At 38.0% G+C, this 26,907-nt stretch overlaps 5 protein-coding genes and 6 long non-coding RNA genes across 20 annotated transcripts; all 11 read right to left on the reverse strand.

The window, feature by feature from the left end:
* Positions 1–808: 808 nt before the first annotated feature.
* LOC124344003 lies at positions 809–1,956 on the reverse strand. Of its 3 annotated transcripts, none has more exons than XR_006919500.1 (4): positions 1,756–1,956; positions 1,483–1,611; positions 1,002–1,196; positions 809–934 (listed from the first exon to the last, which is right to left on the reverse strand). It is a non-coding gene; the product is annotated as an uncharacterized LOC124344003 (long non-coding RNA). The 3 variants fall into 3 exon arrangements; XR_006919499.1 differs by having other exon boundaries at positions 1,538–1,611; positions 1,756–1,954; XR_006919498.1 differs by lacking the exon at positions 1,483–1,611 and having other exon boundaries at positions 1,756–1,951.
* Positions 1,957–3,018: 1,062 nt separating this feature from the next.
* LOC124343640 (cadherin-87A-like) lies at positions 3,019–4,716 on the reverse strand. Of its 4 annotated transcripts, none has more exons than XM_046797058.1 (6): positions 4,597–4,716; positions 4,408–4,527; positions 4,196–4,337; positions 3,993–4,126; positions 3,787–3,929; positions 3,020–3,700 (listed from the first exon to the last, which is right to left on the reverse strand). In XM_046797058.1, the coding sequence occupies exons 1-5, from the start codon at positions 4,714–4,716 to the stop codon at positions 3,792–3,794; spliced, it is 654 nt and encodes a 217-aa protein (XP_046653014.1). In that variant the 3' UTR covers positions 3,020–3,700; positions 3,787–3,791. The 4 variants fall into 4 exon arrangements, with proteins under 4 accessions (XP_046653005.1, XP_046653014.1, XP_046653022.1 ...); XM_046797066.1 differs by having other exon boundaries at positions 3,021–3,601; XM_046797073.1 differs by having other exon boundaries at positions 3,027–3,265.
* A 31-nt stretch (positions 4,717–4,747) lies between these two features.
* On the reverse strand, positions 4,748–9,185 carry LOC124343115 (protocadherin-16-like). 5 transcript variants are annotated; one of them, XM_046796244.1, is made up of 12 exons: positions 8,764–9,185; positions 7,419–7,964; positions 7,234–7,359; positions 6,835–7,169; positions 6,540–6,771; positions 6,348–6,481; positions 5,712–6,284; positions 5,559–5,645; positions 5,362–5,486; positions 5,173–5,303; positions 4,929–5,092; positions 4,748–4,869 (listed from the first exon to the last, which is right to left on the reverse strand). In XM_046796244.1, the coding sequence occupies exons 4-11, from the start codon at positions 7,138–7,140 to the stop codon at positions 4,941–4,943; spliced, it is 1,740 nt and encodes a 579-aa protein (XP_046652200.1). In that variant the 5' UTR covers positions 7,141–7,169; positions 7,234–7,359; positions 7,419–7,964; positions 8,764–9,185; the 3' UTR covers positions 4,748–4,869; positions 4,929–4,940. The 5 variants fall into 5 exon arrangements, with proteins under 5 accessions (XP_046652200.1, XP_046652189.1, XP_046652169.1 ...); XM_046796233.1 differs by having other exon boundaries at positions 4,779–4,869; positions 4,954–5,092; positions 5,371–5,486; XM_046796213.1 differs by having other exon boundaries at positions 4,779–4,869; positions 4,954–5,092.
* A 22-nt stretch (positions 9,186–9,207) lies between these two features.
* On the reverse strand, positions 9,208–9,726 carry LOC124343922. Its single transcript, XR_006919452.1, has 3 exons — positions 9,550–9,726; positions 9,392–9,489; positions 9,208–9,327 (listed from the first exon to the last, which is right to left on the reverse strand). It is a non-coding gene; the product is annotated as an uncharacterized LOC124343922 (long non-coding RNA).
* Position 9,727: 1 nt separating this feature from the next.
* LOC124326143 (protein GPR107-like) lies at positions 9,728–10,372 on the reverse strand. Its single transcript, XM_046784848.1, has 3 exons — positions 10,216–10,372; positions 9,870–10,132; positions 9,728–9,800 (listed from the first exon to the last, which is right to left on the reverse strand). Exons 1-3 carry the CDS (start codon positions 10,306–10,308, stop codon positions 9,728–9,730), a joined length of 429 nt encoding a protein of 142 aa, XP_046640804.1. The 5' UTR covers positions 10,309–10,372.
* A 4,561-nt stretch (positions 10,373–14,933) lies between these two features.
* On the reverse strand, positions 14,934–15,315 carry LOC124344032. Its single transcript, XR_006919512.1, has 2 exons — positions 15,127–15,315; positions 14,934–15,059 (listed from the first exon to the last, which is right to left on the reverse strand). It is a non-coding gene; the product is annotated as an uncharacterized LOC124344032 (long non-coding RNA).
* A 2,186-nt stretch (positions 15,316–17,501) lies between these two features.
* Positions 17,502–18,970, reverse strand: LOC124343683 (cadherin-87A-like). The gene is made up of 5 exons (XM_046797116.1): positions 18,707–18,970; positions 18,518–18,637; positions 18,316–18,457; positions 18,113–18,246; positions 17,502–18,048 (listed from the first exon to the last, which is right to left on the reverse strand). Exons 1-5 carry the CDS (start codon positions 18,824–18,826, stop codon positions 17,911–17,913), a joined length of 654 nt encoding a protein of 217 aa, XP_046653072.1. The 5' UTR covers positions 18,827–18,970; the 3' UTR covers positions 17,502–17,910.
* LOC124343996 lies at positions 18,966–19,322 on the reverse strand. Its single transcript, XR_006919497.1, has 3 exons — positions 19,283–19,322; positions 19,064–19,202; positions 18,966–18,979 (listed from the first exon to the last, which is right to left on the reverse strand). It is a non-coding gene; the product is annotated as an uncharacterized LOC124343996 (long non-coding RNA).
* Positions 19,323–19,469: 147 nt separating this feature from the next.
* On the reverse strand, positions 19,470–21,252 carry LOC124326219 (protocadherin-16-like). Its single transcript, XM_046784972.1, has 6 exons — positions 20,947–21,252; positions 20,652–20,883; positions 20,460–20,593; positions 19,824–20,396; positions 19,671–19,757; positions 19,470–19,598 (listed from the first exon to the last, which is right to left on the reverse strand). The coding sequence occupies exons 1-6, from the start codon at positions 21,250–21,252 to the stop codon at positions 19,470–19,472; spliced, it is 1,461 nt and encodes a 486-aa protein (XP_046640928.1).
* Positions 21,253–21,536: 284 nt separating this feature from the next.
* LOC124344106 lies at positions 21,537–22,509 on the reverse strand. The gene is made up of 3 exons (XR_006919546.1): positions 22,471–22,509; positions 22,232–22,296; positions 21,537–22,076 (listed from the first exon to the last, which is right to left on the reverse strand). It is a non-coding gene; the product is annotated as an uncharacterized LOC124344106 (long non-coding RNA).
* Positions 22,510–23,082: 573 nt separating this feature from the next.
* On the reverse strand, positions 23,083–23,845 carry LOC124343911. The gene is made up of 3 exons (XR_006919441.1): positions 23,662–23,845; positions 23,504–23,601; positions 23,083–23,439 (listed from the first exon to the last, which is right to left on the reverse strand). It is a non-coding gene; the product is annotated as an uncharacterized LOC124343911 (long non-coding RNA).
* Between the last annotated feature and the right edge of the window lie 3,062 nt (positions 23,846–26,907).

Below are 26,907 nucleotides of genomic sequence, written 5' to 3' on the forward strand. Positions count from 1 at the left end.
TTCTTTGAACAAACAAACGACGTGATTCGAAATCTATAAACGAAGCGAAATTCAATATTCTACATGACTGTGAGCTTCTGGATATACTATATCGACAGGTTGAAATAAAAGAAGAAGAAACTTTTTGATTTTAATTTTTTCGATTTTGGCGCCCTGTTATACCAACAGGTCAAACAGATGTGGCGCGGGCTTGTCAAATGGGACGGGTTTTTTTCGGTGGGGTAACTTCCCGACCGGTGCCTCACTCTCTCTTTTCCCCCCATCTTTTTTATATTTTTTCAGGCAAAATTCACTTCGAGCAAGAGAGCGGTATTCTCTTTGATCTCCCATCACGGCCCTTCCAAACAAGAAGAAGAAAAAGAACTTTTCGAGTTCTTCACCATTTTATGTATGTGTGTACTTTCTGACCCCCATCTAAAAAAAACCCTCTTTTTATTTTACAAAAGGTAAAAAAATCGGCACCTCACCACTTTTCTCTCTGTGTGTGTGTGGATGAATTTGTTTCAGAAGAAAAGAAAATGACAAGCCGCTCTCCTTTTTTTCTTTTCGACCGAGACAATTAACAACTAGTGATGGCCCCCATTTCAATTTCTTATTGATTTTTTTGACAGCGGCGTTTGAAATGCCCGCCAAAGACTCTCTAATTTCAACTAGACCAACAGAGTCCTTTTGCTTTCTGCGAAAAAATAACACACAAAATGTGCAAGACGACGAAACGGACTTGTATAGACGTCGACTAATGAATGTGTAGCAGCCTTACTGTTAAAAGTTTATCAGCTTAATTACTTTAAATTGTTCTGAAGTGTTGCTGCATGTGACGAAAGCTACAACTGGTACAGGTAGCAAGCCTGCAAGAGGAACACCTTTCGCCAGCTGGCTGCAACAAATCCATGTGCACATTGCACTGCAATTAAAAAGTTCAGACTTCACCATGCTGTTAATATTAAAAAATAAAAACCGATAAAAACTCAATTACTGTCAGAAACAAGGTCATCAAATACCTAAATGTGTAATCTTAGGGTTCAAAAGTTGACCAACATAATCACTTTTACTGTTCTGAAGTATATCTGCAGGTGACGAAACGCGTACAGACGGTACGTGCAGCAAGAGACGAAATTTTTGGAAAATGTACAGCAGTTTCAGGCCACATGATCAGATGGAATTTATTGCCACATATAAATTGTAGGCTATGTTATCTGTAAAATTCACCACACAAAAAATTTAAATTTAATAACCCTAAAGAATACAAGCAGAAATTAACATTTTTAAGAAGAATAATGTCGGGAAAAAAGTACCCCATAATTAGGAACGTATACGTACGTTCTCGAACAGACGAACAGTGAAATTATCTTTATAGTATAGATTGAAAACTAGCCAGTTAAAAATAGAATACCGAAACCTTTTCAGGGCCACCATTTACTAAAGAAAAGATTACCAACCAACCATTGTTTTCATTACAATATTCTTGCAAATCTTTCTTACCATCACAGATTGATGTGAATGGCCTGCAATAAAGAATACTCTACTCATCACTAACCGTGGTTTCTTTCTAAATGCCAGAATTTCACAAGCATAACCTTTTCGATGGTTTCAATGTGCAATGGAAAACTGCTAAATTTTTTTGGTAAAAAAGAGCAGATATTAAATCATGCACTATTTTGGAACTTCATACAAATAAATAAAGCCCAAACCATGTAAACAGTAGGCTATAGACTACAAATTAGTATCATGGGAAACTGAAAACTTTGAACCAACCTGGTTTGCAAACAAAATCTGGCAGTCGGTTTATCCTTGCGGTTTTCGCGACTCATTCTTTCAATCCCAACACTTTTATTCAAATTCACAAACACATTTCAAATCCCTAACTATTTGGTTCCATATTCCTAGAAACAGATAAGAATAAAAAAATTTTAAAACAGAAACCATCACAGACGACAGGACCAAGTAAACAAAACCAGCCACCTGGTGGCCAACAATTCAAGCTCATCCAACATTTTTTACGGCGCGACCCTTCAAAAACCTATTTGTAGAAGCAGATTGCTCTCTCCGCTTTTACGAAGGGAAGCAAACGAAAACAAATAGGTGTTAAGAGAGATTTGAAGGATTGAGAGACTTATTCAGTTAATATAGATAGATGATAGATATAGTTGATTACGATTTATCCAAATCAATATCTAACAATAATTCAGTTATCAAGATGTCAAACCAGGAAACTCATTTGCGTTCCATCTGCGTAAATTATTACGCTATTAAAATTTTTAACTGGCATTCAAGCTGGTTGCACAGTTAAAGATAAAATTGTTTTAAACGTTATTCTTATTATTATTCCAAATGAGTGGCATGATGATGTTTAAATTAAATAGCTGAAGACAAGGTTTACTAAAGAAATTCTCAGTAAATTAAGTTTCAGGTAATAATAATGTATTACCACAAAAACTAAAATAATAACACTTACTGTACTAAAACAATAAACAATTAAGTCAAAGGGAAGAAAAAGCTCCGTCGGCTCGTTATTTCGTTAACTGTTTTTTTGTTAATATTTTAGGAGGGAACTTGCTCACCTTGGTGGGTTTTCCCGGATGGCTTAGTCGTAGATTTTCCAAAGAAAAGACACGTTGCTGGTTTGTCTATTAAGTCAAGTCGTCTCATGTAAAAATTAACTGAAATTTTAGAACATGTATCTTTAACTATGCAGAAATTCGTAGGTCCATATTCATACGAATTAATATTTCGGTAAATAGTCTACATCTAAAAGTAGTAAACGTAGAAGACACTCATGGTGTAGTGGTCGGGTGGCATGGTGAGCGCGTCCGGATTGATCACGAACGGAATCATCCCCTCAACGTACCTAAGACAACCTTCCTCACGTGCGTCTCATTTCTTTGTCCTACGGTTTCCTACGACCTTGATATTTCGAGGGGCCCTCTGATTGGTTGTTTCGAACCGGATGTGAAATTTCTTGATTGCCACACCGTCGAGAATATGACATTATAAAAATTACTAAAAAATTTAGATGGGTTATTTCAACACTTTTTATTGCATTTAATTTGTTTACTCTAGTTTTTTTACTTTTACACTTAGCAGTTGTAAATAGGTTGCACATGTCAAGAATTTTCTCCCTGATTTTTCTCTGTTGATGGTTGAAAAAAAGACGTAACCGTATAATACAGCAGGAAAAGTGTAAAACCAAACCAGCCCAGGTCAAACTGTAACTTCGTCTTTGTATCGCTGTAGATAGGCCTATGCTGTTGATCCACTGCAATGGCTACGTGATAAGAATTAAGAAATTAAGACAGCTACAAATAGTTATAAACAACTACCAACAGTTATACAGTAAACAACTACATAATGAAGCACAACATTTTGAGACATATAGATCATTGTTCATCGTACATTATTTCGTCATTTTAATTGTTTTATTTTTAGTGTTTGTTATTTATAGTATTAAGTGTTTCCATTGTAAGAAAAGATAACGAGGTGTACTCGAACGAGTAACAGAATTGAAAAAAGTTCAAATAAGAACCATGGGATGTTATCGTCATCGTTCAGAGTTCCAATCATTGTGTTATTTCTTCTTAGTGACTACGATTATGCAAATATTCTAAAAAAAAGAAAAAAATATGTAGTGAGTTGCCCATTCCGCCCACCAGTCTTCGGATCCAACCCGCTTCCGGGCAAACAGAAATAATAACAGTATGTACTAGAATTTAGAATTCAATTTAAAAACTTATCCGAATGAAAGAATGCATTAAACTGACTAGGAATTTTAATTCAATTTCATTTTACCTCAACTATAAATGATCAGGATCTAGGGCTTCTACTTGGGAGACGCTCCAGTCGAGCGGGGCGTTCTCCGGAACAACGGCAGTATAGGAAGGTTGGGTAAAAGCAGGAGCATTGTCGTTCACATCAATCAGTTCTACCATTACCTGCAATAGGAAAAATAACGTATTAGAGTTTAGAACGAGCCATAGAATAATATGAAAGGTTACCAAAGCAGAGGAGCGCTTTTGCTCTTCACTGCCTTGCGGTTGATCCGCAGCAATGACAGTAAAGGTGTAACTAGGTTGTTTCTCTCGATCAAGCGAAACGTTCGGAGCCACACGGACTATTCCATTAGTTGGATCTGATTATCAAAATGCAAATAAAATTTTACTAAATCTTTCAAAAACATAAAACAGACGATAGATATTACCATCGATGACGAATAGATCAGCTCCATCGCCCGAAACATAATACAAGATCTGTCCGAATTTCCCAGAATCTTTGTCTGTTGCTGACACTGTGACCAAAACATCCGGATGGTGAATGGACTCTGATATTTTTACTTTATACTCCTTTAAAACGATTACAAAGACTTTTAGAATTTTGAAGGCGACATATCACCACCCTGATTATATTTCAAACCTCTTCAATGAACGTTGGACTGTTGTCGTTGGCATCCAATATATCGAGTTTCACTGTCGCTAAACTCATTCGTTTATCCTCCGCTTCCCCAGCGATTGCCTGAACTTGAAACTGCAGAGTCTGTTTGGAAAGAAATTAAAGCATTATTGAATTTCGTGTTAACCTGGGCATTTTGCTATAATCATTTACCTTGTTGGCTAATTCTTCATAATCTATGCGCCTTTTAAAAGTTAGTTCCCCGGTTAATTTGTTGAGCTCGATCAACGACGAAATACCCGGATCCAGCATTGAATTCGTTGTATCATTCATGGATTCAGTTTCGTTGAAGCGAATTTGATCAAATAAAGATTCGAGTGGTGTTCCTGAATCGGGAAGACTCCTCGTTAAGCTTTCGCTGATTTGTTTTGGTTCAGCCACAAGCTCAAAATGAGATATAAGAAGACCAGTGACAGGATCATGTGCCTACAGTTAAAAGTATGTCAAATTACAAATAAAAGTAATGTTAAAAACCAATTATGTACAGCATGCAGTATCTAATAACGGAACTTCTTCTTGAAGAGTGAGAAAGATAATGCCCGGATCTTGTTCTTCAACCACTTCCGCTCTGATAATCGGGTGAGCTGGAGACCACGGCGGTGAGAATATCCGTTATCAGTATGCGCTTGAACATAAATTGCAACCTCAGCTACGGAAAACCAAAAAGATATTTAAGATAGCGTGAGTTATTGGGTCGAGAAAAGTAATTTGTTATTTATAACTACACACCGAAATCCGTTTGATTGGGATATTCTGCATTAGCATTCATGCCTGTAACTTCCGCTCGGAACATAACAACAGCAGCATTCTCGTGGTCGAGCGGCTTCGTAAGGGTTAAGATACCGGTTGATTCGGAAATTCTGCACAAGGAAAATGCTAATGAAATAACGGAATTGGTTTGTAAATAAAGTGACTTACGAGAAGTACTCGCTTTCAACTTCGTCGCGCAAATAGCCTTCTTTATTTCTTATCTGAAATGGCTCAGTTAATCGAAATCTTAATTGTGAGCTAGTGTCGGGATCACTGGCACCTAAAGCCAGAACCTGTCGATTAAGTATTTGAATTATTAAAATCCAACATCACAAATTAATTTCCCGCGAATGGGCATAAATTACCCGAGTTCCAACAGGTGTAACCTCGGCTACGTGATGGATAAAAAGTTGTTTATCAAAATTTGGTGATTTATGGTTGATGTCTTCCACCTACATAAAAATAAATGATTTATTGACTTACATTCTTTTAAATTAAACTACTTAATTAGCGCTTACCTGTATGGTGATTGTTGCGGTAGCTGATTGAGCAAGTGGCTGGCCCTGGTCAACTGCAGCTACTGCCAGAGTAAGAAGAGGAGCTTCTTGATCCCATTGGAGAGCGCCACCTCTTGCAACCCGAACGATTCCTGACACTTCATCAATGGTGAACCAATCGACGGCTGTGCCTCCGACGACGCGATAGCGCAAATTATCTGAAGGTCCATCCGGATCAGTAGCATTTAGCTGAATAACAAATGAATCTGGCGTTGCCCGCTCGACAACGTTGACGTGATACTGGTTCTGTTGGAAAATGGGGGGATCGTTTCCATCGACAGCCCCCACCGTAATTGTCACCACGGTATCAGCATGCTGGGGTGGTGTGCCGGAATCGGTCGCTCGCACTATGAGCACAAATCTAACCTCGCCCAATTCAGTGGCATTGATAGGACGAGTAACATCAAGAATGCCACTGTCGCGCCCAATATTGAATAAGTTGTCTGCAGTGTTGCCTGCCACAATGGAGTAGGAAATCCTGCCATCTTGAATTGGCGGTGAATGACCTTTCCGAATACTATCCTTATCTGTAGCCTATAAAAACAAAAGGTTACCGAAATACTGGAAACATTAAAGAAAACGTAAAATAGCTAGTACCTTAACCACTAATTGTGGATCGAAGTCAAGAGCTCTATTTTGGATGAGTCGCCTGCATTGATTTTGCTCGAAAACGGACGGATTGTCGTTAACGTCATCAATTTTAATGGTAAGCGGCACTGATGTTGCTTTCCCTGTTATAGAAATCATTAGAATACTTGATTTAGTTAGTCAAGAATGACGGAAACTTACCCCCTCCGTCAATGACAGTATAGGTCAAAGTAAAAATGTCCTGATCCTCATAATCTAAACAAGTCGAAAGTCCGCATACTCCAACTTTTAGGTCACCGGTAGACGAGTTAACAGAAAAGCGCTCAGCTCCAAAGCCACGTAACTCGTAGCGTAATTGTCCGAACACACCGCTGTCGGCATCCGTAGCACTCAGCCTTGAAATTAACGAGCCAGGTGCGGAATTCTCAACCACCTGTTAACACGAATGATAGTTAAATACAGTGTAACCGCATTTTTATAGTGAAAATCTTCTCACATTGAAACTATAGGAAGACTCATCGAAGATCGGGATGTTGTCGTTAACATCGACTAACAGGATGGTCAGTGTGGCAGTAGATGAGAGACGTCTGCCTCCACCTCTAGCTATGACTTGTACAACCATTTCCCGCCGGTCAGGGTTCTCATAGTCGAGCTTATCAGCTCCGGTAACTTTGATAAGAACAGGTGTCCGGCCTGTGGCAGACATCGGGTGAACCTCAAAGATATTGTCGGCATTTCGCAATGGGATCAACTCTAACCCAAATTGACTATGTACGCCAGTGTCCGAATCCGAAACGGTCATATCAAGACCAGGCAATGCTTCCCCAATATCTGGAGTAATTAAATTTTAGCATTTTTTAATGATTTCAAATTAAGTGACAGCGGAATGAAATACCGAGATTTTCCGGAATTCCGATTGAATATTGTGCCTGATTAAATACAGGAGGTTGGTCGTTCACATCACGGTGACATTTTCTACGGTAAAATCGCCTATAGGCTTATTGTCAATCAACTCAATTGCCTGTGAAAAGAATACATTAAAAATCTGAATAAATTATTGCGCTATTACAACGTGTTCACCTTCAGCCCAAATGAATAGGTGCCTCCATTCCGCAGTATAACTTGATCCTCGCGATCAATTGGGTTGTCAGATGCCACAATGCTGGCAGTTCCAATGTTGTCATTCATCTTGAATGAACTTACACGAAAATATCCTAGAGGGTCGTCGACGATGTCAAGCTGTAAATCTCGAGGTTGACCAGTGTCTCCGTCTCGCACGAGTACTTTCATTAGTGAATGGCCGGCTGGACTGTTCTCATGAATGACAGGTCGATAGGGTGCGTTTAAAAACACTGGAGGCTGGTCTTGAACATCAAGAACTTCGACCATTACAGTAGCTGTACTGGTTAAGGCAGCTCCAGGCTCTTTTGCAAGATCTTCAGCCTGTAAAACGAGCGTGAAACGGCTGTTTTCTTCGTAGTTCAGGCCACTTCGTGCAGTCAGGATGCCATCATTCGCGTGGTACGTCCTGCGGAAAGTGACACGTCGTTTGGAGATGGGCTGATGGGTAATTTAGTCCGGCTAGATCTTCTTAGAGCTGCTGATGGAGTTCCTTGCAGTTTAATGCTAGATGAAAAATTTACAAAGAGTTTTTAGAAATTTTTGCCATGTGGAACCCTTGAGAAGGATAGAAACAATAATCAGGTTTTTTAGCTCAAAGATTTAAAGGTGCAATTTTTTAAACTTAAATTTAAGCTTACAATATTGAGAACTATACACACTTGCTAGTTTGTCGAAAATTTTACGGAAGTATACCGGAAGTAGCAATAGCTCCTCAACTGTTGACCTGTCGTCAAAATAAACCAGATATTCGTGATCCCCATGAAAATTGGGGTCGATCTGATATGTTTTAAACGAAATCGAGAATTTGGCCAAAATCGAGAATTTTCCTGAACAGTAGGTCAGGGAAATTCTCAAAACCGGAAGTACGAAATCGTACAAAAATTTACATGAAATTTACCACAAATTTTACGAGGATTACGAATATGTGGTTCTTTTGTACGTACAATGAATATTTACTAAACTACTGACTGAAATGAGAAAACCGGAAGTAGGAAAAAAATGCAATTTTCGAAAATCTAACAAGTGAGCTTTGTTAGGGGAATAGTTAACGTCAGTTTTCACTAAAAGATTTCCACACAATAGCTACCGATAACTGTTGAAGAGATTTACAAAGTAACTAAAACTGACTCGTTTTGACAGCTGAAAATATAGAAAAGCCATCTAGCGTTAGAAAAAGAAACTTCAAAGTTGCACTTCGTTTACCAGAAGGTCCTAATTTTTGAACTATTACACAGAAATGGAGTTTAACGCAAATAGATTGCTAGTAGATAATCTAAAAAAAAATAAGTAAACTGTCGGGTACCTGGGCAATGCATAATCCCGTGGTGAATGACTACAGTCACAGCGGACGGAAGCGACTACTGAAGTGATCCAACTCGTCAGTGAAGCAAGAAAAGTAGTGTAGCAGCATAAGAAGAAATGAAGCTAGATGAGTGGACGTCGCGAGGATAAGGATGGAACAGAACGTTGGTGGAAGTCTTCTGTCATGGCCAGCGACCGCGTGATTGATGTCGTAGGCCGTGATGCGGCTGGTCTGGCTGTCAACTTGGGAGCGGCCGGCCGTCTGTTCTTGAATCAGCTGGAAGCGGAAGGTATCCTCCCATTGCACGTTGAAAATGTAGTTGATCATGCCATTGATGAGCGTCGTCTTGCCGGAACCGGTTGCTCCCATCACCAAAATCCGTTCGATGCTGAATCTTTCCTTTCTGCTGGCCGGCTCCACCTTTCCTCCCATTGGTTTTTCCGAAAGCGAAACGATCGGCCGTCGAACGCGATCCAGTTACTTTTGTAAGAGGAACAGCAAAAAGTTCCATGCCGTTTCAGCTGATAGGTAGTTTATATCACCGTTGGTTTCGGTAACCTCAATCTAAACATTAATCAATTAACAATTTAATTTGAAGTCATTATGGTGTTTTAAAAACTTTTCTTACGGTTAGGTTAATGGGAATTATTTCGTCATTGAAACAGCGATGGAAATAAAGGTTAAGTACATGCCTTCTTCTTCTGAATGTCTTATGTTTACTGTGAACTAAAATATGGGAAAGTTTTCATTAAAAAGTATTAAGAAAGATGAACTATTTATCCATACATTTGTTGAAAAGGAATTTCCATCTGAAGAAGAAAGTGGAATTTTCAGTGTGTTGCAAGTAACACTAACATTTGAAGCCTCAGCAACATCTAGAGATTCATTAAGTATGTTTCTTTTGGTTCTAGCATTTCGACTGAACAAACTAGAATCACTAAGTTTCTCAGCCACTGAATTTCTTTCAATTTCTTGGGTCATCCACAGTAATAATGTTGCCAATGAAATTAAACCTGCTGGAGCACCGAACTTTAAATCTGTAATATTTTTTCATACATTTATTTATTGAACCAAGGCACAAACAAAAATGTTAACTTTTTACTTACATTTTGTCTTTGAAATCAAATTCAAATCGAGCAACAGCTGTGTGATCTGGTTCTTCATTTATTTCCAATCTTGAACTACAGATATCCCGTTTGCTATCTAAGTATGGGTTTGCAGCATCACTAAGTGTCCTATCCAAGCTAAACCCCAGTCCTGATGTTTCTTGTGCTTGTTTCGAGATTGCCAAGTTAGATACTGTAACATTCAAGATGCCACCTCGAAGAAATCCGAACATACTAACAGGTATGCTTTTTCGAGTCTCATCCTAGGAAAAGTCAAAAAGGAAAAAAAAACAATTGCATGACAATTGACAAAAACGAATGTTTTCATTTCAATAATTATATTTACCTTTAGATCAAGATGATGTTTTCTACCAACTGAATTATTAATGGAAATTGATATGATGAGCAGAAACAGTAAAAAGTTTTTCCTTAAATACATAATTGGTGTGTTGGTTTTCCCATGGATCCTCTGACGATAGTGACAGGGGGAGGAGCCTAGGCCGCCTTGCGCTCTTTAATCGATATAATTCGCCTGTTAAATCGATTCACATTTCAATCGACACAATTTTGGAGCCAAATTTCAATTTCAAAGGTTAAGATGTGTTCATAGGTTAAGATTGCCTCACCAATTTCGAATAATATCTTTGAAATCTTCAAACAAACAAAATAAAAAACAATTCAAATAATTGTCTGTAATATTTCCTGATTTTGAAAAGTGACAAATTATCAAATTAATTAATTTTTTCCTGCATACGAAAAAAGATCCATGTCGATTCGGCAAAACAAATTCGGCCAAATGGTATTTGTCGATTTGGCAAAAGTTGCCGAACCGACCTGATAATTCGGCAACAGCCGATTCTGATTTGTCTGGTTAGAAGCCTTAAGATAAAAAGTGTATAACAAATAATTCGTAACTTATTGACTTATGGTTTTCAAGAGTGTAATTTTTCAATTCACAAAATAAATAAAATATTTTGTAATTCCTTAAAATATCCAAGCAGTAACAGCCGGTAGAAATAAAATCTTCAAACGGTTAAAACGGATTTAAAAAAACTTTTATGTGCGCTCAGATTTGAACCAATCCTATAGAAGAAATTTTTGTTATTTTTGGCTTAGTAGCCTATTCTCAATCAGTAATCAGTTATAGAAAATCAAATTTTATAATATATTTTCCAATACATTTTACTATCAGATACGCTTAGAGTTACAGAACATTAGTGTATAACAAAAAAAAACAAAAGAAAAACACTTACAAGTTGTAAGTCAGAGGCAAATAATAAGACGGCTATAGAGGCTGTCTCGGCGGTGCTAGTGCAATTCTAATATTCCTTATTATTGCTTATTAGAAACACGGCATACCCATGGATATCATGATTGTGGGCACCCGGACGGAGAACACTAGTATATTATACCTGGTCAAGCGTTACACACAGCGTTTTTAAAACCACCAGCCCAAATTTGATTCTATACACTCAGAAATGGTGCCTTAACCCACTGAGCCACACAGCACCTTATTATATATATGGTAGTGGTACTATTTATATTTGTTGCATATGATGAAAATTGAGTTTTTGTATAAGTAGGAAAAGAGAATAAAGGCAAAAAAGTAGATTTATTTAATTAGTTGTCTATTTATTTGTATCTCCTATTGTTTAATTAAATGGGGGAATCCTTTATCGAGTCAAGCTATCGCATGTGGATGTGGTTCAAATCCTTGCAAATGCATTGGAACTTTTTTCAATACAAATTTGTATTTAAAGGTTACGTTTCATATTTGTGTTGTCTTTCACAATTTGTTTTAATTTCATGGCCTAATTATTCTATTCTTATATTTTTATTTGAACAGGGATCGATTCGGGACGAGTTTTGTAACCGAGAGGACAGGAGCAACAGAAATTCCCGTCGTCTGCAACTATACGCCATCTGTTACCGTTAGCAACAGCCACATCAAAATTATTTAATCGAGTGACATTTGGCTTCGAATGAAAAATTGATGACGGATAAAATATAAAATTTATTATAAATGCCACTGAATGCCAATTGTGCAATTTTTCTTTCATTTCGAGAGTTGAAGGGACAAACAGTTTGGGCTTTGAGGGTGGGATAGAGAGAGCAGGAATTTATATATACATCAACGACAAAATAACAAAAGAGCGCCGGCTACATCGTAAACCAAAACCACACACAAAATAGAGTAGAGAGAGCGAAAATACGAAAAAAAAAAGAAATTAAAAAATTTTGATAAAATTAATAAATTTCAAAGTTGAGTTGAAAACACAATTAATTTATCCGAGTTTTTTATTTTGCGGGAATCATGAACGAGTCGAGTCAAGGATAATTGCAGGAAAGAGAATCTCTTCCGGTTCAATTCCACTATTCCAGTCTGTTACACTAAAACTTGTAAGAGATGAAATATGGAATGAAAACGAAGAAAATAATAGCGAAACAAAGATAAAAAAACAAAATCAATTTTAAATACAGACGAAAGAAAAAAGTTGACATTCAAAGAAAAAAAAATCTTAAAAATAAGAAAATAATGGGGAGACGAATAATTAAAGAAGAAATTACGAAATTTTCAATAAAATAGCGACAGCTGCCACCACATCAAATTTTGTTTAAATGTAATTGAAAAAAAATTGGGTGTTGGGCTGGAATGCAATAATAATATTTCGCTATCTTTCTGTTCTTTTTAATTCACCAGAATTGTCTTCTTTTTTTGATCAGTTGCCGATCAAAGTCAAGAAAAACTTGAAAACGTCCAAATCCAAATCCAAATTGGCTCGTTTTGATCTCAACTTTAATAATTCAACGTACCGATGGATCGCAGCCAATTATTGCCGACGTGTTCCACGTTCCAGTCCGAGACGGGCGGAGTGTGCGATGACGAGTTGGACGAGATCGACATCACGATCAACACGATCGACGACGTCAGCGAGTCGCCCGTCATCCCGCTGGCGCTGTTACTCCGCACCACTCCGCCGTCCGGAGTGACGGCCGCACTGGACGGATTCGAGCGCATGGAGCCCCTCATCTGGGAATCGAGGGCGGCGGGCCGACCGCATAAAAAACGTTGGGCGGTTGATGGGGTGGTGGTCTGCAGCCGGCAGCCTCTGCTGTTCCGGCGGCACCGATCGGCCCATACTGCGGCTAAATAAATGTGCGGATTTCCATTGGTTTTAATTGCACTGCCGGAATAGCGCGTTCGTCCATAATCTGCTGTCCGTCCTCATTTCTGTTGGAAGTAGACGCAACATTCCAAACCAACCTGTTCAAGTCTTTCTTGAACTGATTACCGCCCAACATAGTTTCCTCCGCCGAAGTAACGGTGAATCCAGGAAATAAACCCTAATAAAATAGAAATTAATTAATTACTTTTAGCTTTGATATCGCACCTAATCAAACTGGCCAATTTACTTCGATCGACACTGTAGCCGGCTGTGATAAAATACTGTCTTCACCGACATCGTATAGATGTGCTCCAACCTCATCCAATATTTCCCTTGATTTAAAGTTTCCAAAGTGAGCAAGTTGACGTTGACTGACAGCGTTCGGCTTAATAAAGGTTGTTGCTCAAAATCCAAACGAAGATTCCACGTAAATTAATGATTTCTTATAAATAAAGGAATTAAAAAATAAATGAAAGGTAATCACACCATCTACCGCGCAACCTGTGCACACGGTCTCTTCTTCTTCTCCTTCTTCGCCCGTTTGGCAATGGCTGTTATGTGTCCTCCACATCCATCTATACACACGCCATTCTTATCCGATACTCGAAAAAAAAAATTCAAATTCCGTGCGCTTTTTTTAATCTGCTCACCTGTGCGTCTGGTACCCCGTCAACTCTCTCTGCGCATGCAATTGTTTTTCAGACATCAAAATCATTTTTAATTGGGATCCTAAGCCTCGGAGGGAAAACTGATTCAGCAAATGGACGTTTAAGTTCTATATAATACCCTAGCTTTTCAAAGGGTATGTACATCCCAAGCAGGTGCAGCACCGACGTGTGTATGGAAGTGTGGGTGGAAGGATGGGAGAATAGGTGGATGGAAGTAGTGGTGAGAGGGGGGGAGGGAACCTGTGTTTGTACACACGACTGTGCTGTATTTTCCCGTGTTTACACAGAAATATTAGGGCCAGCAACACAACCAGCACCCTCGACGGGAGGTTGGATATAAAAGAAGAATAAGAAACTCATTACCAAGTGGCGCGGGATCAAAACCAGTCGCCCCCAACACCGATGAAATTTGTTTGTTTTTTTCTTTGAACAAACAAACGACGTGATTCGAAATCTATAAACGAAGCGAAATTCAATATTCTACATGACTGTGAGCTTCTGGATATACTATATCGACAGGTTGAAATAAAAGAAGAAGAAACTTTTTGATTTTAATTTTTTCGATTTTGGCGCCCTGTTATACCAACAGGTCAAACAGATGTGGCGCGGGCTTGTCAAATGGGACGGGTTTTTTTCGGTGGGGTAACTTCCCGACCGGTGCCTCACTCTCTCTTTTCCCCCCATCTTTTTTATATTTTTTCAGGCAAAATTCACTTCGAGCAAGAGAGCGGTATTCTCTTTGATCTCCCATCACGGCCCTTCCAAACAAGAAGAAGAAAAAGAACTTTTCGAGTTCTTCACCATTTTATGTATGTGTGTACTTTCTGACCCCCATCTAAAAAAAACCCTCTTTTTATTTTACAAAAGGTAAAAAAATCGGCACCTCACCACTTTTCTCTGTGTGTGTGTGTGGATGAATTTGTTTCAGAAGAAAAGAAAATGACAAGCCGCTCTCCTTTTTTTCTTTTCGACCGAGACAATTAACAACTAGTGATGGCCCCCATTTCAATTTCTTATTGATTTTTTTGACAGCGGCGTTTGAAATGCCCGCCAAAGACTCTCTAATTTCAACTAGACCAACAGAGTCCTTTTGCTTTCTGCGAAAAAATAACACACAAAATGTGCAAGACGACGAAACGGACTTGTATAGACGTCGACTAATGAATGTGTAGCAGCCTTACTGTTAAAAGTTTATCAGCTTAATTACTTTAAATTGTTCTGAAGTGTTGCTGCATGTGACGAAAGCTACAACTGGTACAGGTAGCAAGCCTGCAAGAGGAACACCTTTCGCCAGCTGGCTGCAACAAATCCATGTGCACATTGCACTGCAATTAAAAAGTTCAGACTTCACCATGCTGTTAATATTAAAAAATAAAAACCGATAAAAACTCAATTACTGTCAAAAACAAGGTCATCAAATACCTAAATGTGTAATCTTAGGGTTCAAAAGTTGACCAACATAATCACTTTTACTGTTCTGAAGTATATCTGCAGGTGACGAAACGCGTACAGACGGTACGTGCAGCAAGAGACGAAATTTTTGGAAAATGTACAGCAGTTTCAGGCCACATGATCAGATGGAATTTATTGCCACACATAAATTGTAGGCTATGTTATCTGTAAAATTCACCACACAAAAAATTTAAATTTAATAACCCTAAAGAATACAAGCAGAAATTAACATTTTTAAGAAGAATAATGTCGGGAAAAAAGTACCCCATAATTAGGAACGTATACGTACGTTCTCGAACAGACGAACAGTGAAATTATCATTATAGTATAGATTGAAAACTAGCCAGTTAAAAATAGAATACCGAAACCTTTTCAGGGCCACCATTTACTAAAGAAAAGATTACCAACCAACCATTGTTTTCATTACAATATTCTTGCAAATCTTTCTTACCATCACAGATTGATGTGAATGGCCTGCAATAAAGAATACTCTACTCATCACTAACCGTGGTTTCTTTCTAAATGCCAGAATTTCACAAGCATAACCTTTTCGATGGTTTCAATGTGCAATGGAAAACTGCTAAATTTTTTTGGTAAAAAAGAGCAGATATTGAATCATGCACTATTTTGAAACTTCATACAAATAAATAAAGCCCAAACCATGTAAACAGTAGGCTATAGACTACAAACTAGTATCATGGGAAACTGAAAACTTTGAACCAACCTGGTTTGCAAACAAAATCTGGCAGTCGGTTTATCCTTGCGGTTTTCGCGACTCATTCTTTCAATCCCAACACTTTTATTCAAATTCACAAACACATTTCAAATCCCTCACTATTTGGTTCCATATTCCTAGAAACAGATAAGAATAAAAAAATTTTAAAACAGAAACCATCACAGACGACAGGACCAAGTAAACAAAACCAGCCACCTGGTGGCCAACAATTCAAGCTCATCCAACATTTTTTACGGCGCGACCCTTCAAAAACCTATTTGTAGAAGCAGATTGCTCTCTCCGCTTTTACGAAGGGAAGCAAACGAAAACAAATAGGTGTTAAGAGAGATTTGAAGGATTGAGAGACTTATTCAGTTAATATAGATAGATGATAGATATAGTTGATTACGATTTATCCAAATCAATATCTAACAATAATTCAGTTATCAAGATGTCAAACCAGGAAACTCATTTGCGTTCCATCTGCGTAAATTATTACGCTATTAAAATTTTTAACTGGCATTCAAGCTGGTTGCACAGTTAAAGATAAAATTGTTTTAAACGTTATTCTTATTATTATTCCAAATGAGTGGCATGATGATGTTTAAATTAAATAGCTGAAGACAAGGTTTACTAAAGAAATTCTCAGTAAATTAAGTTTCAGGTAATAATAATGTATTACCACAAAAACTAAAATAATAACACTTACTGTACTAAAACAATAAACAATTAAGTCAAAGGGAAGAAAAAGCTCCGTCGGCTCGTTATTTCGTTAACTGTTTTTTTGTTAATATTTTAGGAGGGAACTTGCTCACCTTGGTGGGTTTTCCCGGATGGCTTAGTCGTAGATTTTCCAAAGAAAAGACACGTTGCTGGTTTGTCTATTAAGTCAAGTCGTCTCATGTAAAAATTAACTGAAATTTTAGAACATGTATCTTTAACTATGCAGAAATTCGTAGGTCCATATTCATACGAATTAATATTTCGGTAAATAGTCTACATCTAAAAGTAGCAAACGTAGAAGACACTCATGGTGTAGTGGTCGGGTGGCATGGTGAGCGCGTCCGGATTGATCACGAACGGAATCATCCCCTCAACGTACCTAAGACAACCTTCCTCACGTGCGTCTCATTTCTTTGTCCTACGGTTTCCTACGACCTTGATATTTCGAGGGGCCCTCTGATTGGTTGTTTCGAACCGGATGTGAAATTTCTTGATTGCCACACCGTCGAGAATATGACATTATAAAAATTACTAAAAAATTTAGATGGGTTATTTCAACACTTTTTATTGCATTTAATTTGTTTACTCTAGTTTTTTTACTTTTACACTTAGCAGTTGTAAATAGGTTGCACATGTCAAGAATTTTCTCCCTGATTTTTCTCTGTTGATGGTTGAAAAAAAGACGTAACCGTATAATACAGCAGGAAAAGTGTAAAACCAAACCAGCCCAGGTCAAACTGTAACTTCGTCTTTGTATCGCTGTAGATAGGCCTATGCTGTTGATCCACTGCAATGGCTACGTGATAAGAATTAAGAAATTAAGACAGCTACAAATAGTTATAAACAACTACCAACAGTTATACAGTAAACAACTACATAATGAAGCACAACATTTTGAGACATCATTGTTCATCGTACATTATTTCGTCATTTTAATTGTTTTATTTTTAGTGTTTGTTATTTATAGTATTAAGTGTTTCCATTGTAAGAAAAGATAACGAGGTGTACTCGAACGAGTAACAGAATTGAAAAAAGTTCAAATAAGAACCATGGGATGTTATCGTCATCGTTCAGAGTTCCAATCATTGTGTTATTTCTTCTTAGTGACTACGATTATGCAAATATTCTAAAAAAAAGAAAAAAATATGTAGTGAGTTGCCCATTCCGCCCACCAGTCTTCGGATCCAACCCGCTTCCGGGCAAACAGAAATAATAACAGTATGTACTAGAATTTAGAATTCAATTTAAAAACTTATCCGAATGAAAGAATGCATTAAACTGACTAGGAATTTTAATTCAATTTCATTTTACCTCAACTATAAATGATCAGGATCTAGGGCTTCTACTTGGGAGACGCTCCAGTCGAGCGGGGCGTTCTCCGGAACAACGGCAGTATAGGAAGGTTGGGTAAAAGCAGGAGCATTGTCGTTCACATCAATCAGTTCTACCATTACCTGCAATAGGAAAAATAACGTAATTAGAGTTTAGAACGAGCCATAGAATAATATGAAAGGTTACCAAAGCAGAGGAGCGCTTTTGCTCTTCACTGCCTTGCGGTTGATCCGCAGCAATGACAGTAAAGGTGTAACTAGGTTGTTTCTCTCGATCAAGCGAAACGTTCGGAGCCACACGGACTATTCCATTAGTTGGATCTGATTATCAAAATGCAAATAAAATTTTACTAAATCTTTCAAAAACATAAAACAGACGATAGATATTACCATCGATGACGAATAGATCAGCTCCATCGCCCGAAACATAATACAAGATCTGTCCGAATTTCCCAGAATCTTTGTCTGTTGCTGACACTGTGACCAAAACATCCGGATGGTGAATGGACTCTGATATTTTTACTTTATACTCCTTTCAAAGACTTTTAGAATTTTGAAGGCGACATATCACCACCCTGATTATATTTCAAACCTCTTCAATGAACGTTGGACTGTTGTCGTTGGCATCCAATATATCGAGTTTCACTGTCGCTAAACTCATTCGTTTATCCTCCGCTTCCCCAGCGATTGCCTGAACTTGAAACTGCAGAGTCTGTTTGGAAAGAAATTAAAGCATTATTGAATTTCGTGTTAACCTGGGCATTTTGCTATAATCATTTACCTTGTTGGCTAATTCTTCATAATCTATGCGCCTTTTAAAAGTTAGTTCCCCGGTTAATTTGTTGAGCTCGATCAACGACGAAATACCCGGATCCAGCATTGAATTCGTTGTATCATTCATGGATTCAGTTTCGTTGAAGCGAATCTGATCAAATAAAGATTCGAGTGGTGTTCCTGAATCGGGAAGACTCCTCGTTAAGCTTTCGCTGATTTGTTTTGGTTCAGCCACAAGCTCAAAATGAGATATAAGAAGACCAGTAACAGGATCATGTGCCTACAGTTAAAAGTATGTCAAATTACAAATAAAAGTAATGTTAAAAACCAATTATGTACAGCATGCAGTATCTAATTACGGAACTTCTTCTTGAAGAGTGAGAAAGATAATGCCCGGATCTTGTTCTTCAACCACTTCCGCTCTGATAATCGGGTGAGCTGGAGACCACGGCGGTGAGAATATCCGTTATCAGTATGCGCTTGAACATAAATTGCAACCTCAGCTACGGAAAACCAAAAAGATATTTAAGATAGCGTGAGTTATTGGGTCGAGAAAAGTAATTTGTTATTTATAACTACACACCGAAATCCGTTTGATTGGGATATTCTGCATTAGCATTCATCCCTGGGTAACTTCCGCTCGGAACATAACAACAGCAGCATTCTCGTGGTCGAGCGGCTTCGTAAGGGTTAAGATACCGGTTGATTCGGAAATTCTGCACAAGGAAAATGCTAATGAAATAACGGAATTGGTTTGTAAATAAAGTGACTTACGAGAAGTACTCGCTTTCAACTTCGTCGCGCAAATAGCCTTCTTTATTTCTTATCTGAAATGGCTCAGTTAATCGAAATCTTAATTGTGAGCTAGTGTCGGGATCACTGGCACCTAAAGCCAGAACCTGTCGATTAAGTATTTGAATTATTAAAATCCAACATCACAAATTAATTTCCCGCGAATGGGCATAAATTACCCGAGTTCCAACAGGTGTAACCTCGGCTACGTGATGGATAAAAAGTTGTTTATCAAAATTTGGTGATTTATGGTTGATGTCTTCCACCTACATAAAAATAAATGATTTATTGACTTACATTCTTTTAAATTAAACTACTTAATTAGCGCTTACCTGTATGGTGATTGTTGCGGTAGCTGATTGAGCAAGTGGCTGGCCCTGGTCAACTGCAGCTACTGCCAGAGTAAGAAGAGGAGCTTCTTGATCCCATTGGAGAGCGCCACCTCTTGCAACCCGAACGATTCCTGACACTTCATCAATGGTGAACCAATCGACGGCTGTGCCTCCGACGACGCGATAGCGCAAATTATCTGAAGGTCCATCCGGATCAGTAGCATTTAGCTGAATAACAAATGAATCTGGCGTTGCCCGCTCGACAACGTTGACGTGATACTGGTTCTGTTGGAAAATGGGGGGATCGTTTCCATCGACAGCCCCCACCGTAATTGTCACCACGGTATCAGCATGCTGGGGTGGTGTGCCGGAATCGGTCGCTCGCACTATGAGCACAAATCTAACCTCGCCCAATTCAGTGGCATTGATAGGACGAGTAACATCAAGAATGCCACTGTCGCGCCCAATATTGAATAAGTTGTCTGCAGTGTTGCCTGCCACAATGGAGTAGGAAATCCTGCCATCTTGAATTGGCGGTGAATGACCTTTCCGAATACTATCCTTATCTGTAGCCTATAAAAACAAAAGGTTACCGAAATACTGGAAACATTAAAGAAAACGTAAAATAGCTAGTACCTTAACCACTAATTGTGGATCGAAGTCAAGAGCTCTATTTTGGATGAGTCGCCTGCATTGATTTTGCTCGAAAACGGACGGATTGTCGTTAACGTCATCAATTTTAATGGTAAGCGGCACTGATGTTGCTTTCCCTGTTATAGAAATCATTAGAAAACTTGATTTAGTTAGTCAAGAATGACGGAAACTTACCCCCTCCGTCAATGACAGTATAGGTCAAAGTAAAAATGTCCTGATCCTCATAATCTAAACAAGTCGAAAGTCCGCATACTCCAACTTTTAGGTCACCGGTAGACGAGTTAACAGAAAAGCGCTCAGCTCCAAAGCCACGTAACTCGTAGCGTAATTGTCCGAACACACCGCTGTCGGCATCCGTAGCACTCAGCCTTGAAATTAACGAGCCAGGTGCGGAATTCTCAACCACCTGTTAACACGAATGATAGTTAAATACAGTGTAACCGCATTTTTATAGTGAAAATCTTCTCACATTGAAACTATAGGAAGACTCATCGAAGATCGGGATGTTGTCGTTAACATCGACTAACAGGATGGTCAGTGTGGCAGTAGATGAGAGACGTCTGCCTCCACCTCTAGCTATGACTTGTACAACCATTTCCCGCCGGTCAGGGTTCTCATAGTCGAGCTTATCAGCTCCGGTAACTTTGATAAGAACAGGTGTCCGGCCTGTGGCAGACATCGGGTGAACCTCAAAGATATTGTCGGCATTTCGCAATGGGATCAACTCTAACCCAAATTGACTATGTACGCCAGTGTCCGAATCCGAAACGGTCATATCAAGACCAGGCAATGCTTCCCCAATATCTGGAGTAATTAAATTTTAGCATTTTTTAATGATTTCAAATTAAGTGACAGCGGAATGAAATACCGAGATTTTCCGGAATTCCGATTGAATATTGTGCCTGATTAAATACAGGAGGTTGGTCGTTCACATCACGGTGACATTTTCTACGGTAAAATCGCCTATAGGCTTATTGTCAATCAACTCAATTGCCTGTGAAAAGAATACATTAAAAATCTGAATAAATTATTGCGCTATTACAACGTGTTCACCTTCAACCCAAATGAATAGGTGCCTCCATTCCGCAGTATAACTTGATCCTCGCGATCAATTGGGTTGTCAGATGCCACAATGCTGGCAGTTCCAATGTTGTCATTCATCTTGAATGAACTTACACGAAAATATCCTAGAGGGTCGTCGACGATGTCAAGCTGTAAATCTCGAGGTTGACCAGTGTCTCCGTCTCGCACGAGTACTTTCATTAGTGAATGGCCGGCTGGACTGTTCTCATGAATGACAGGTCGATAGGGTGCGTTTAAAAACACTGGAGGCTGGTCTTGAACATCAAGAACTTCGACCATTACAGTAGCTGTACTGGTTAAGGCAGCTCCAGGCTCTTTTGCAAGATCTTCAGCCTGTAAAACGAGCGTGAAACGGCTGTTTTCTTCGTAGTTCAGGCCACTTCGTGCAGTCAGGATGCCATCATTCGCGTGGTACGTCCTGCGGAAAGTGACACGTCGTTTGGAGATGGGCTGATGGGTAATTTAGTCCGGCTAGATCTTCTTAGAGCTGCTGATGGAGTTCCTTGCAGTTTAATGCTAGATGAAAAATTTACAAAGAGTTTTTAGAAATTTTTGCCATGTGGAACCCTTGAGAAGGATAGAAACAATAATCAGGTTTTTTAGCTCAAAGATTTAAAGGTGCAATTTTTTAAACTTAAATTTCAGCTTACAATATTGAGAACTATACACACTTGCTAGTTTGTCGAAAATTTTCCGGAAGTATACCGGAAGTAGCAATAGCTCCTCAACTGTTGACCTGTCGTCAAAATAAACCAGATATTCGTGATCCCCATGAAAATTGGGGTCGATCTGATATGTTTTAAACGAAATCGAGAATTTGGCCAAAATCGAGAATTTTCCTGAACAGTAGGTCAGGGAAATTCTCAAAACCGGAAGTACGAAATCGTACAAAAATTTACATGAAATTTACCACAAATTTTACGAGGATCACGAATATGTGGTTCTTTTGTACGTACAATGAATATTTACTAAACTACTGACTGAAATGAGAAAACCGGAAGTAGAAAAAAAATGCAATTTTCGAAAATCTAACAAGTGAGCTTTGTTAGGGGAATAGTTAACGTCAGTTTTCACTAAAAGATTTCCACACAATAGCTACCGATAACTGTTGAAGAGATTTACAAAGTAACTAAAACTGACTCGTTTTGACAGCTGAAAATATAGAAAAGCCATCTAGCGTTAGAAAAAGAAACTTCAAAGTTGCACTTCGTTTACCAGAAGGTCCTAATTTTTGAACTATTACACAGAAATGGAGTTTAACGCAAATAGATTGCTAGTAGATAATCTAAAAAAAAATAAGTAAACTGTCGGGTACCTGGGCAATGCATAATCCCGTGGTGAATGACTACAGTCACAGCGGACGGAAGCGACTACTGAAGTGATCCAACTCGTCAGTGAAGCAAGAAAAGTAGTGTAGCAGCATAAGAAGAAATGAAGCTAGATAAGTGGACGTCGCGAGGATAAGGATGGAACAGAACGTTGGTGGAAGTCTTCTGTCATGGCCAGCGACCGCGTGATTGATGTCGTAAGCCGTGATGCGGCTGGTCTGGCTGTCAACTTGGGAGCGGCCGGCCGTCTGTTCTTGAATCAGCTGGAAGCGGAAGGTATCCTCCCATTGCACGTTGAAAATGTAGTTGATCATGCCATTGATGAGCGTCGTCTTGCCGGAACCGGTTGCTCCCATCACCAAAATCCGTTCGATGCTGAATCTTTCCTTTCTGCTGGCCGGCTCCACCTTTCCTCCCATCGGTTTTTCCGAAAGCGAAACGATCGGCCGTCGAACGCGATCCAGTTACTTTTGTAAGAGGAACAGCAAAAAGTTCCATGCCGTTTCAGCTGATAGGTAGTTTATATCACCGTTGGTTTCGGTAACCTCAATCTAAACATTAATCAATTAACAATTTAATTTGAAGTCATTATGGTGTTTTAAAAACTTTTCTTACGGTTAGGTTAATGGGAATTATTTCGTCATTGAAACAGCGATGGAAATAAAGGTTAAGTACATGCCTTCTTCTTCTGAATGTCTTATGTTTACTGTGAACTAAAATATGGGAAAGTTTTCATTAAAAAGTATTAAGAAAGATGAACTATTTATCCATACATTTGTTGAAAAGGAATTTCCATCTGAAGAAGAAAGTGGAATTTTCAGTGTGTTGCAAGTAACACTAACATTTGAAGCCTCAGCAACATCTAGAGATTCATTAAGTATGTTTCTTTTGGTTCTAGCATTTCGACTGAACAAACTAGAATCACTAAGTTTCTCAGCCACTGAATTTCTTTTAATTTCTTGGGTCATTCACAGTAATAATGTTGCCAATGAAATTAAACCTGCTGGAGCACCGAACTTTAAATCTGTAATATTTTTTCATACATTTATTTATTGAACCAAGGCACAAACAAAAATGTTAACTTTTTACTTACATTTTGTCTTTGAAATCAAATTCAAATCGAGCAACAGCTGTGTGATCTGGTTCTTCATTTATTTCCAATCTTGAACTACAGATATCCCGTTTGCTATCTAAGTATGGGTTTGCAGCATCACTAAGTGTCCTATCCAAGCTAAACCCCAGTCCTGATGTTTCTTGTGCTTGTTTCGAGATTGCCAAGTTAGATACTGTAACATTCAAGATGCCACCTCGAAGAAATCCGAACATACTAACAGGTATACTTTTTCGAGTCTCATCCTAGGAAAAGTCAAAAAGGAAAAAAAAAAACAATTGCATGACAATTGACAAAAACGAATGTTTTCATTTCAATAATTATATTTACCTTTAGATCAAGATGATGTTTTCTACCAACTGAATTATTAATGGAAATTGATATGATGAGCAGAAACAGTAAAAAGTTTTTCCTTAAATACATAATTGGTGTGTTGGTTTTCCCATGGATCCTCTGACGATAGTGACAGGGGGAGGAGCCTAGGCCGCCTTGCGCTCTTTAATCGATATAATTCGCCTGTTAAATCGATTCACATTTCAATCGACACAATTTTGGAGCCAAATTTCAATTTCAAAGGTTAAGATGTGTTCATAGGTTAAGATTGCCTCACCAATTTCGAATAATATCTTTGAAATCTTCAAACAAACAAAATAAAAAACAATTCAAATAATTGTCTGTAATATTTCCTGATTTTGAAAAGTGACAAATTATCAAATTAATTAATTTTTTCCTGCATACGAAAAAAGATCCATGTCGATTCGGCAAAACAAATTCGGCCAATCGGTATTTGTCGATTCGGCAAAAGTTGCCGAACCGACCTGATAATTCGGCAACAGCCGATTCTGATTTGTCTGGTTAGAAGCCTTAAGATAAAAAGTGTATAACAAATAATTCGTAACTTATTGACTTATGGTTTGAGTGTAATTTTTCAATTCACAAAATAAATAAAATATTTTGTAATTCCTTAAAATATCCAAACAGTAACAGCCGGTAGAAATAAAATCTTCAAACGGTTCAAACGGATTAAAAAAAACTTTTATGTGCGCTCAGATTTGAACCAATCCTATAGAAGAAATTTTTGTTATTTTTGGCTTAGTAGCCTATTCTCAATCAGTAATCAGTTATAGAAAATCAAATTTTATAATATATTTGTCAATACATTTTACTATCAGATACGCTTAGAGTTACAGAACATTAGTGTATAACAAAAAAAAACAAAAGAAAAACACTTACAAGTTGTAAGTCAGAGGCAAATAATAAGACGGCTATAGAGGCTGTCTCGGCGGTGCTAGTGCAATTCTAATATTCCTTATTATTGCTTATTAGAAACACGGCATACCCATGGATATCATGATTGTGGGCACCCGGACGGTGAACACTAGTATATTATACCTGGTCAAGCGTTACACACAGCGTTTTTAAAACCACCAGCCCAAATTTGATTCTATACACTCAGAAATGGTGCCTTAACCCACTGAGCCACACAGCACCTTATTATATATATGGTAGTGGTACTATTTATATTTGTTGCATATGATGAAAATTGAGTTTTTGTATAAGTAGGAAAAGAGAATAAAGGCAAAAAAGTAGATTTATTTAATTAGTTGTCTATTTATTTGTATCTCCTATTGTTTAATTAAATGGGAGAATCCTTTATCGAGTCAAGCTATCGCATGTGGATGTGGTTCAAATCCTTGCAAATGCATTGGAACTTTTTTCAATACAAATTTGTATTTAAAGGTTACGTTTCATATTTGTGTTGTCTTTCACAATTTGTTTTAATTTCATGGCCTAATTATTCTATTCTTATATTTTTATTTGAACAGGGATCGATTCGGGACGAGTTTTGTAACCGAGAGGACAGGAGCAACAGAAATTCCCGTCGTCTGCAACTATACGCCATCTGTTACCGTTAGCAACAGCCACATCAAAATTATTTAATCGAGTGACATTTGGCTTCGAATGAAAAATTGATGACGGATAAAATATAAAATTTATTATAAATGCCACTGAATGCCAATTGTGCAATTTTTCTTTCATTTCGAGAGTTGAAGGGACAAACAGTTTGGGCTTTGAGGGTGGGATAGAGAGAGCAGGAATATATATATACATCAACGACAAAATAACAAAAGAGCGCCGGCTACATCGTAAACCAAAACCACACACAAAATAGAGTAGAGAGAGCGAAAATACGAAAAAAAAAGAAATTAAAAAATTTTGATAAAATTAATAAATTTCAAAGTTGAGTTGAAAACACAATTAATTTATCCGAGTTTTTTATTTTGCGGGAATCATGAACGAGTCGAGTCAAGGATAATTGCAGGAAAGAGAATCTCTTCCGGTTCAATTCCACTATTCCAGTCTGTTACACCAAAACTTGTAAGAGATGAAATATGGAATGAAAACGAAGAAAATAATAGCGAAACAAAGATAAAAAAACAAAATCAATTTTAAATACAGACGAAAGGAAAAAGTTGACATTCAAAGAAAAAAAAATCTTAAAAATAAGAAAATAATGGGGAGACGAATAATTAAAGAAGAAATTACGAAATTTTCAATAAAATAGCGACAGCTGCCACCACATCAAATTTTGTTTAAATGTAATTGAAAAAAAATTGGGTGTTGGGCTGGAATGCAATAATAATATTTCGCTATCTTTCTGTTCTTTTTAATTCACCAGAATTGTCTTCTTTTTTTGATCAGTTGCCGATCAAAGTCAAGAAAAACTTGAAAACGTCCAAATCCAAATCCAAATTGGCTCGTTTTGATCTCAACTTTAATAATTCAACGTACCGATGGATCGCAGCCAATTATTGCCGACGTGTTCCACGTTCCAGTCCGAGACGGGCGGAGTGTGCGATGACGAGTTGGACGAGATCGACATCACGATCAACACGATCGACGACGT

This window comes from Daphnia pulicaria, chromosome 1 (genome assembly GCF_021234035.1).
Source record: "Daphnia pulicaria isolate SC F1-1A chromosome 1, SC_F0-13Bv2, whole genome shotgun sequence".
Classification (NCBI taxonomy): domain Eukaryota; kingdom Metazoa; phylum Arthropoda; class Branchiopoda; order Diplostraca; family Daphniidae; genus Daphnia; species Daphnia pulicaria.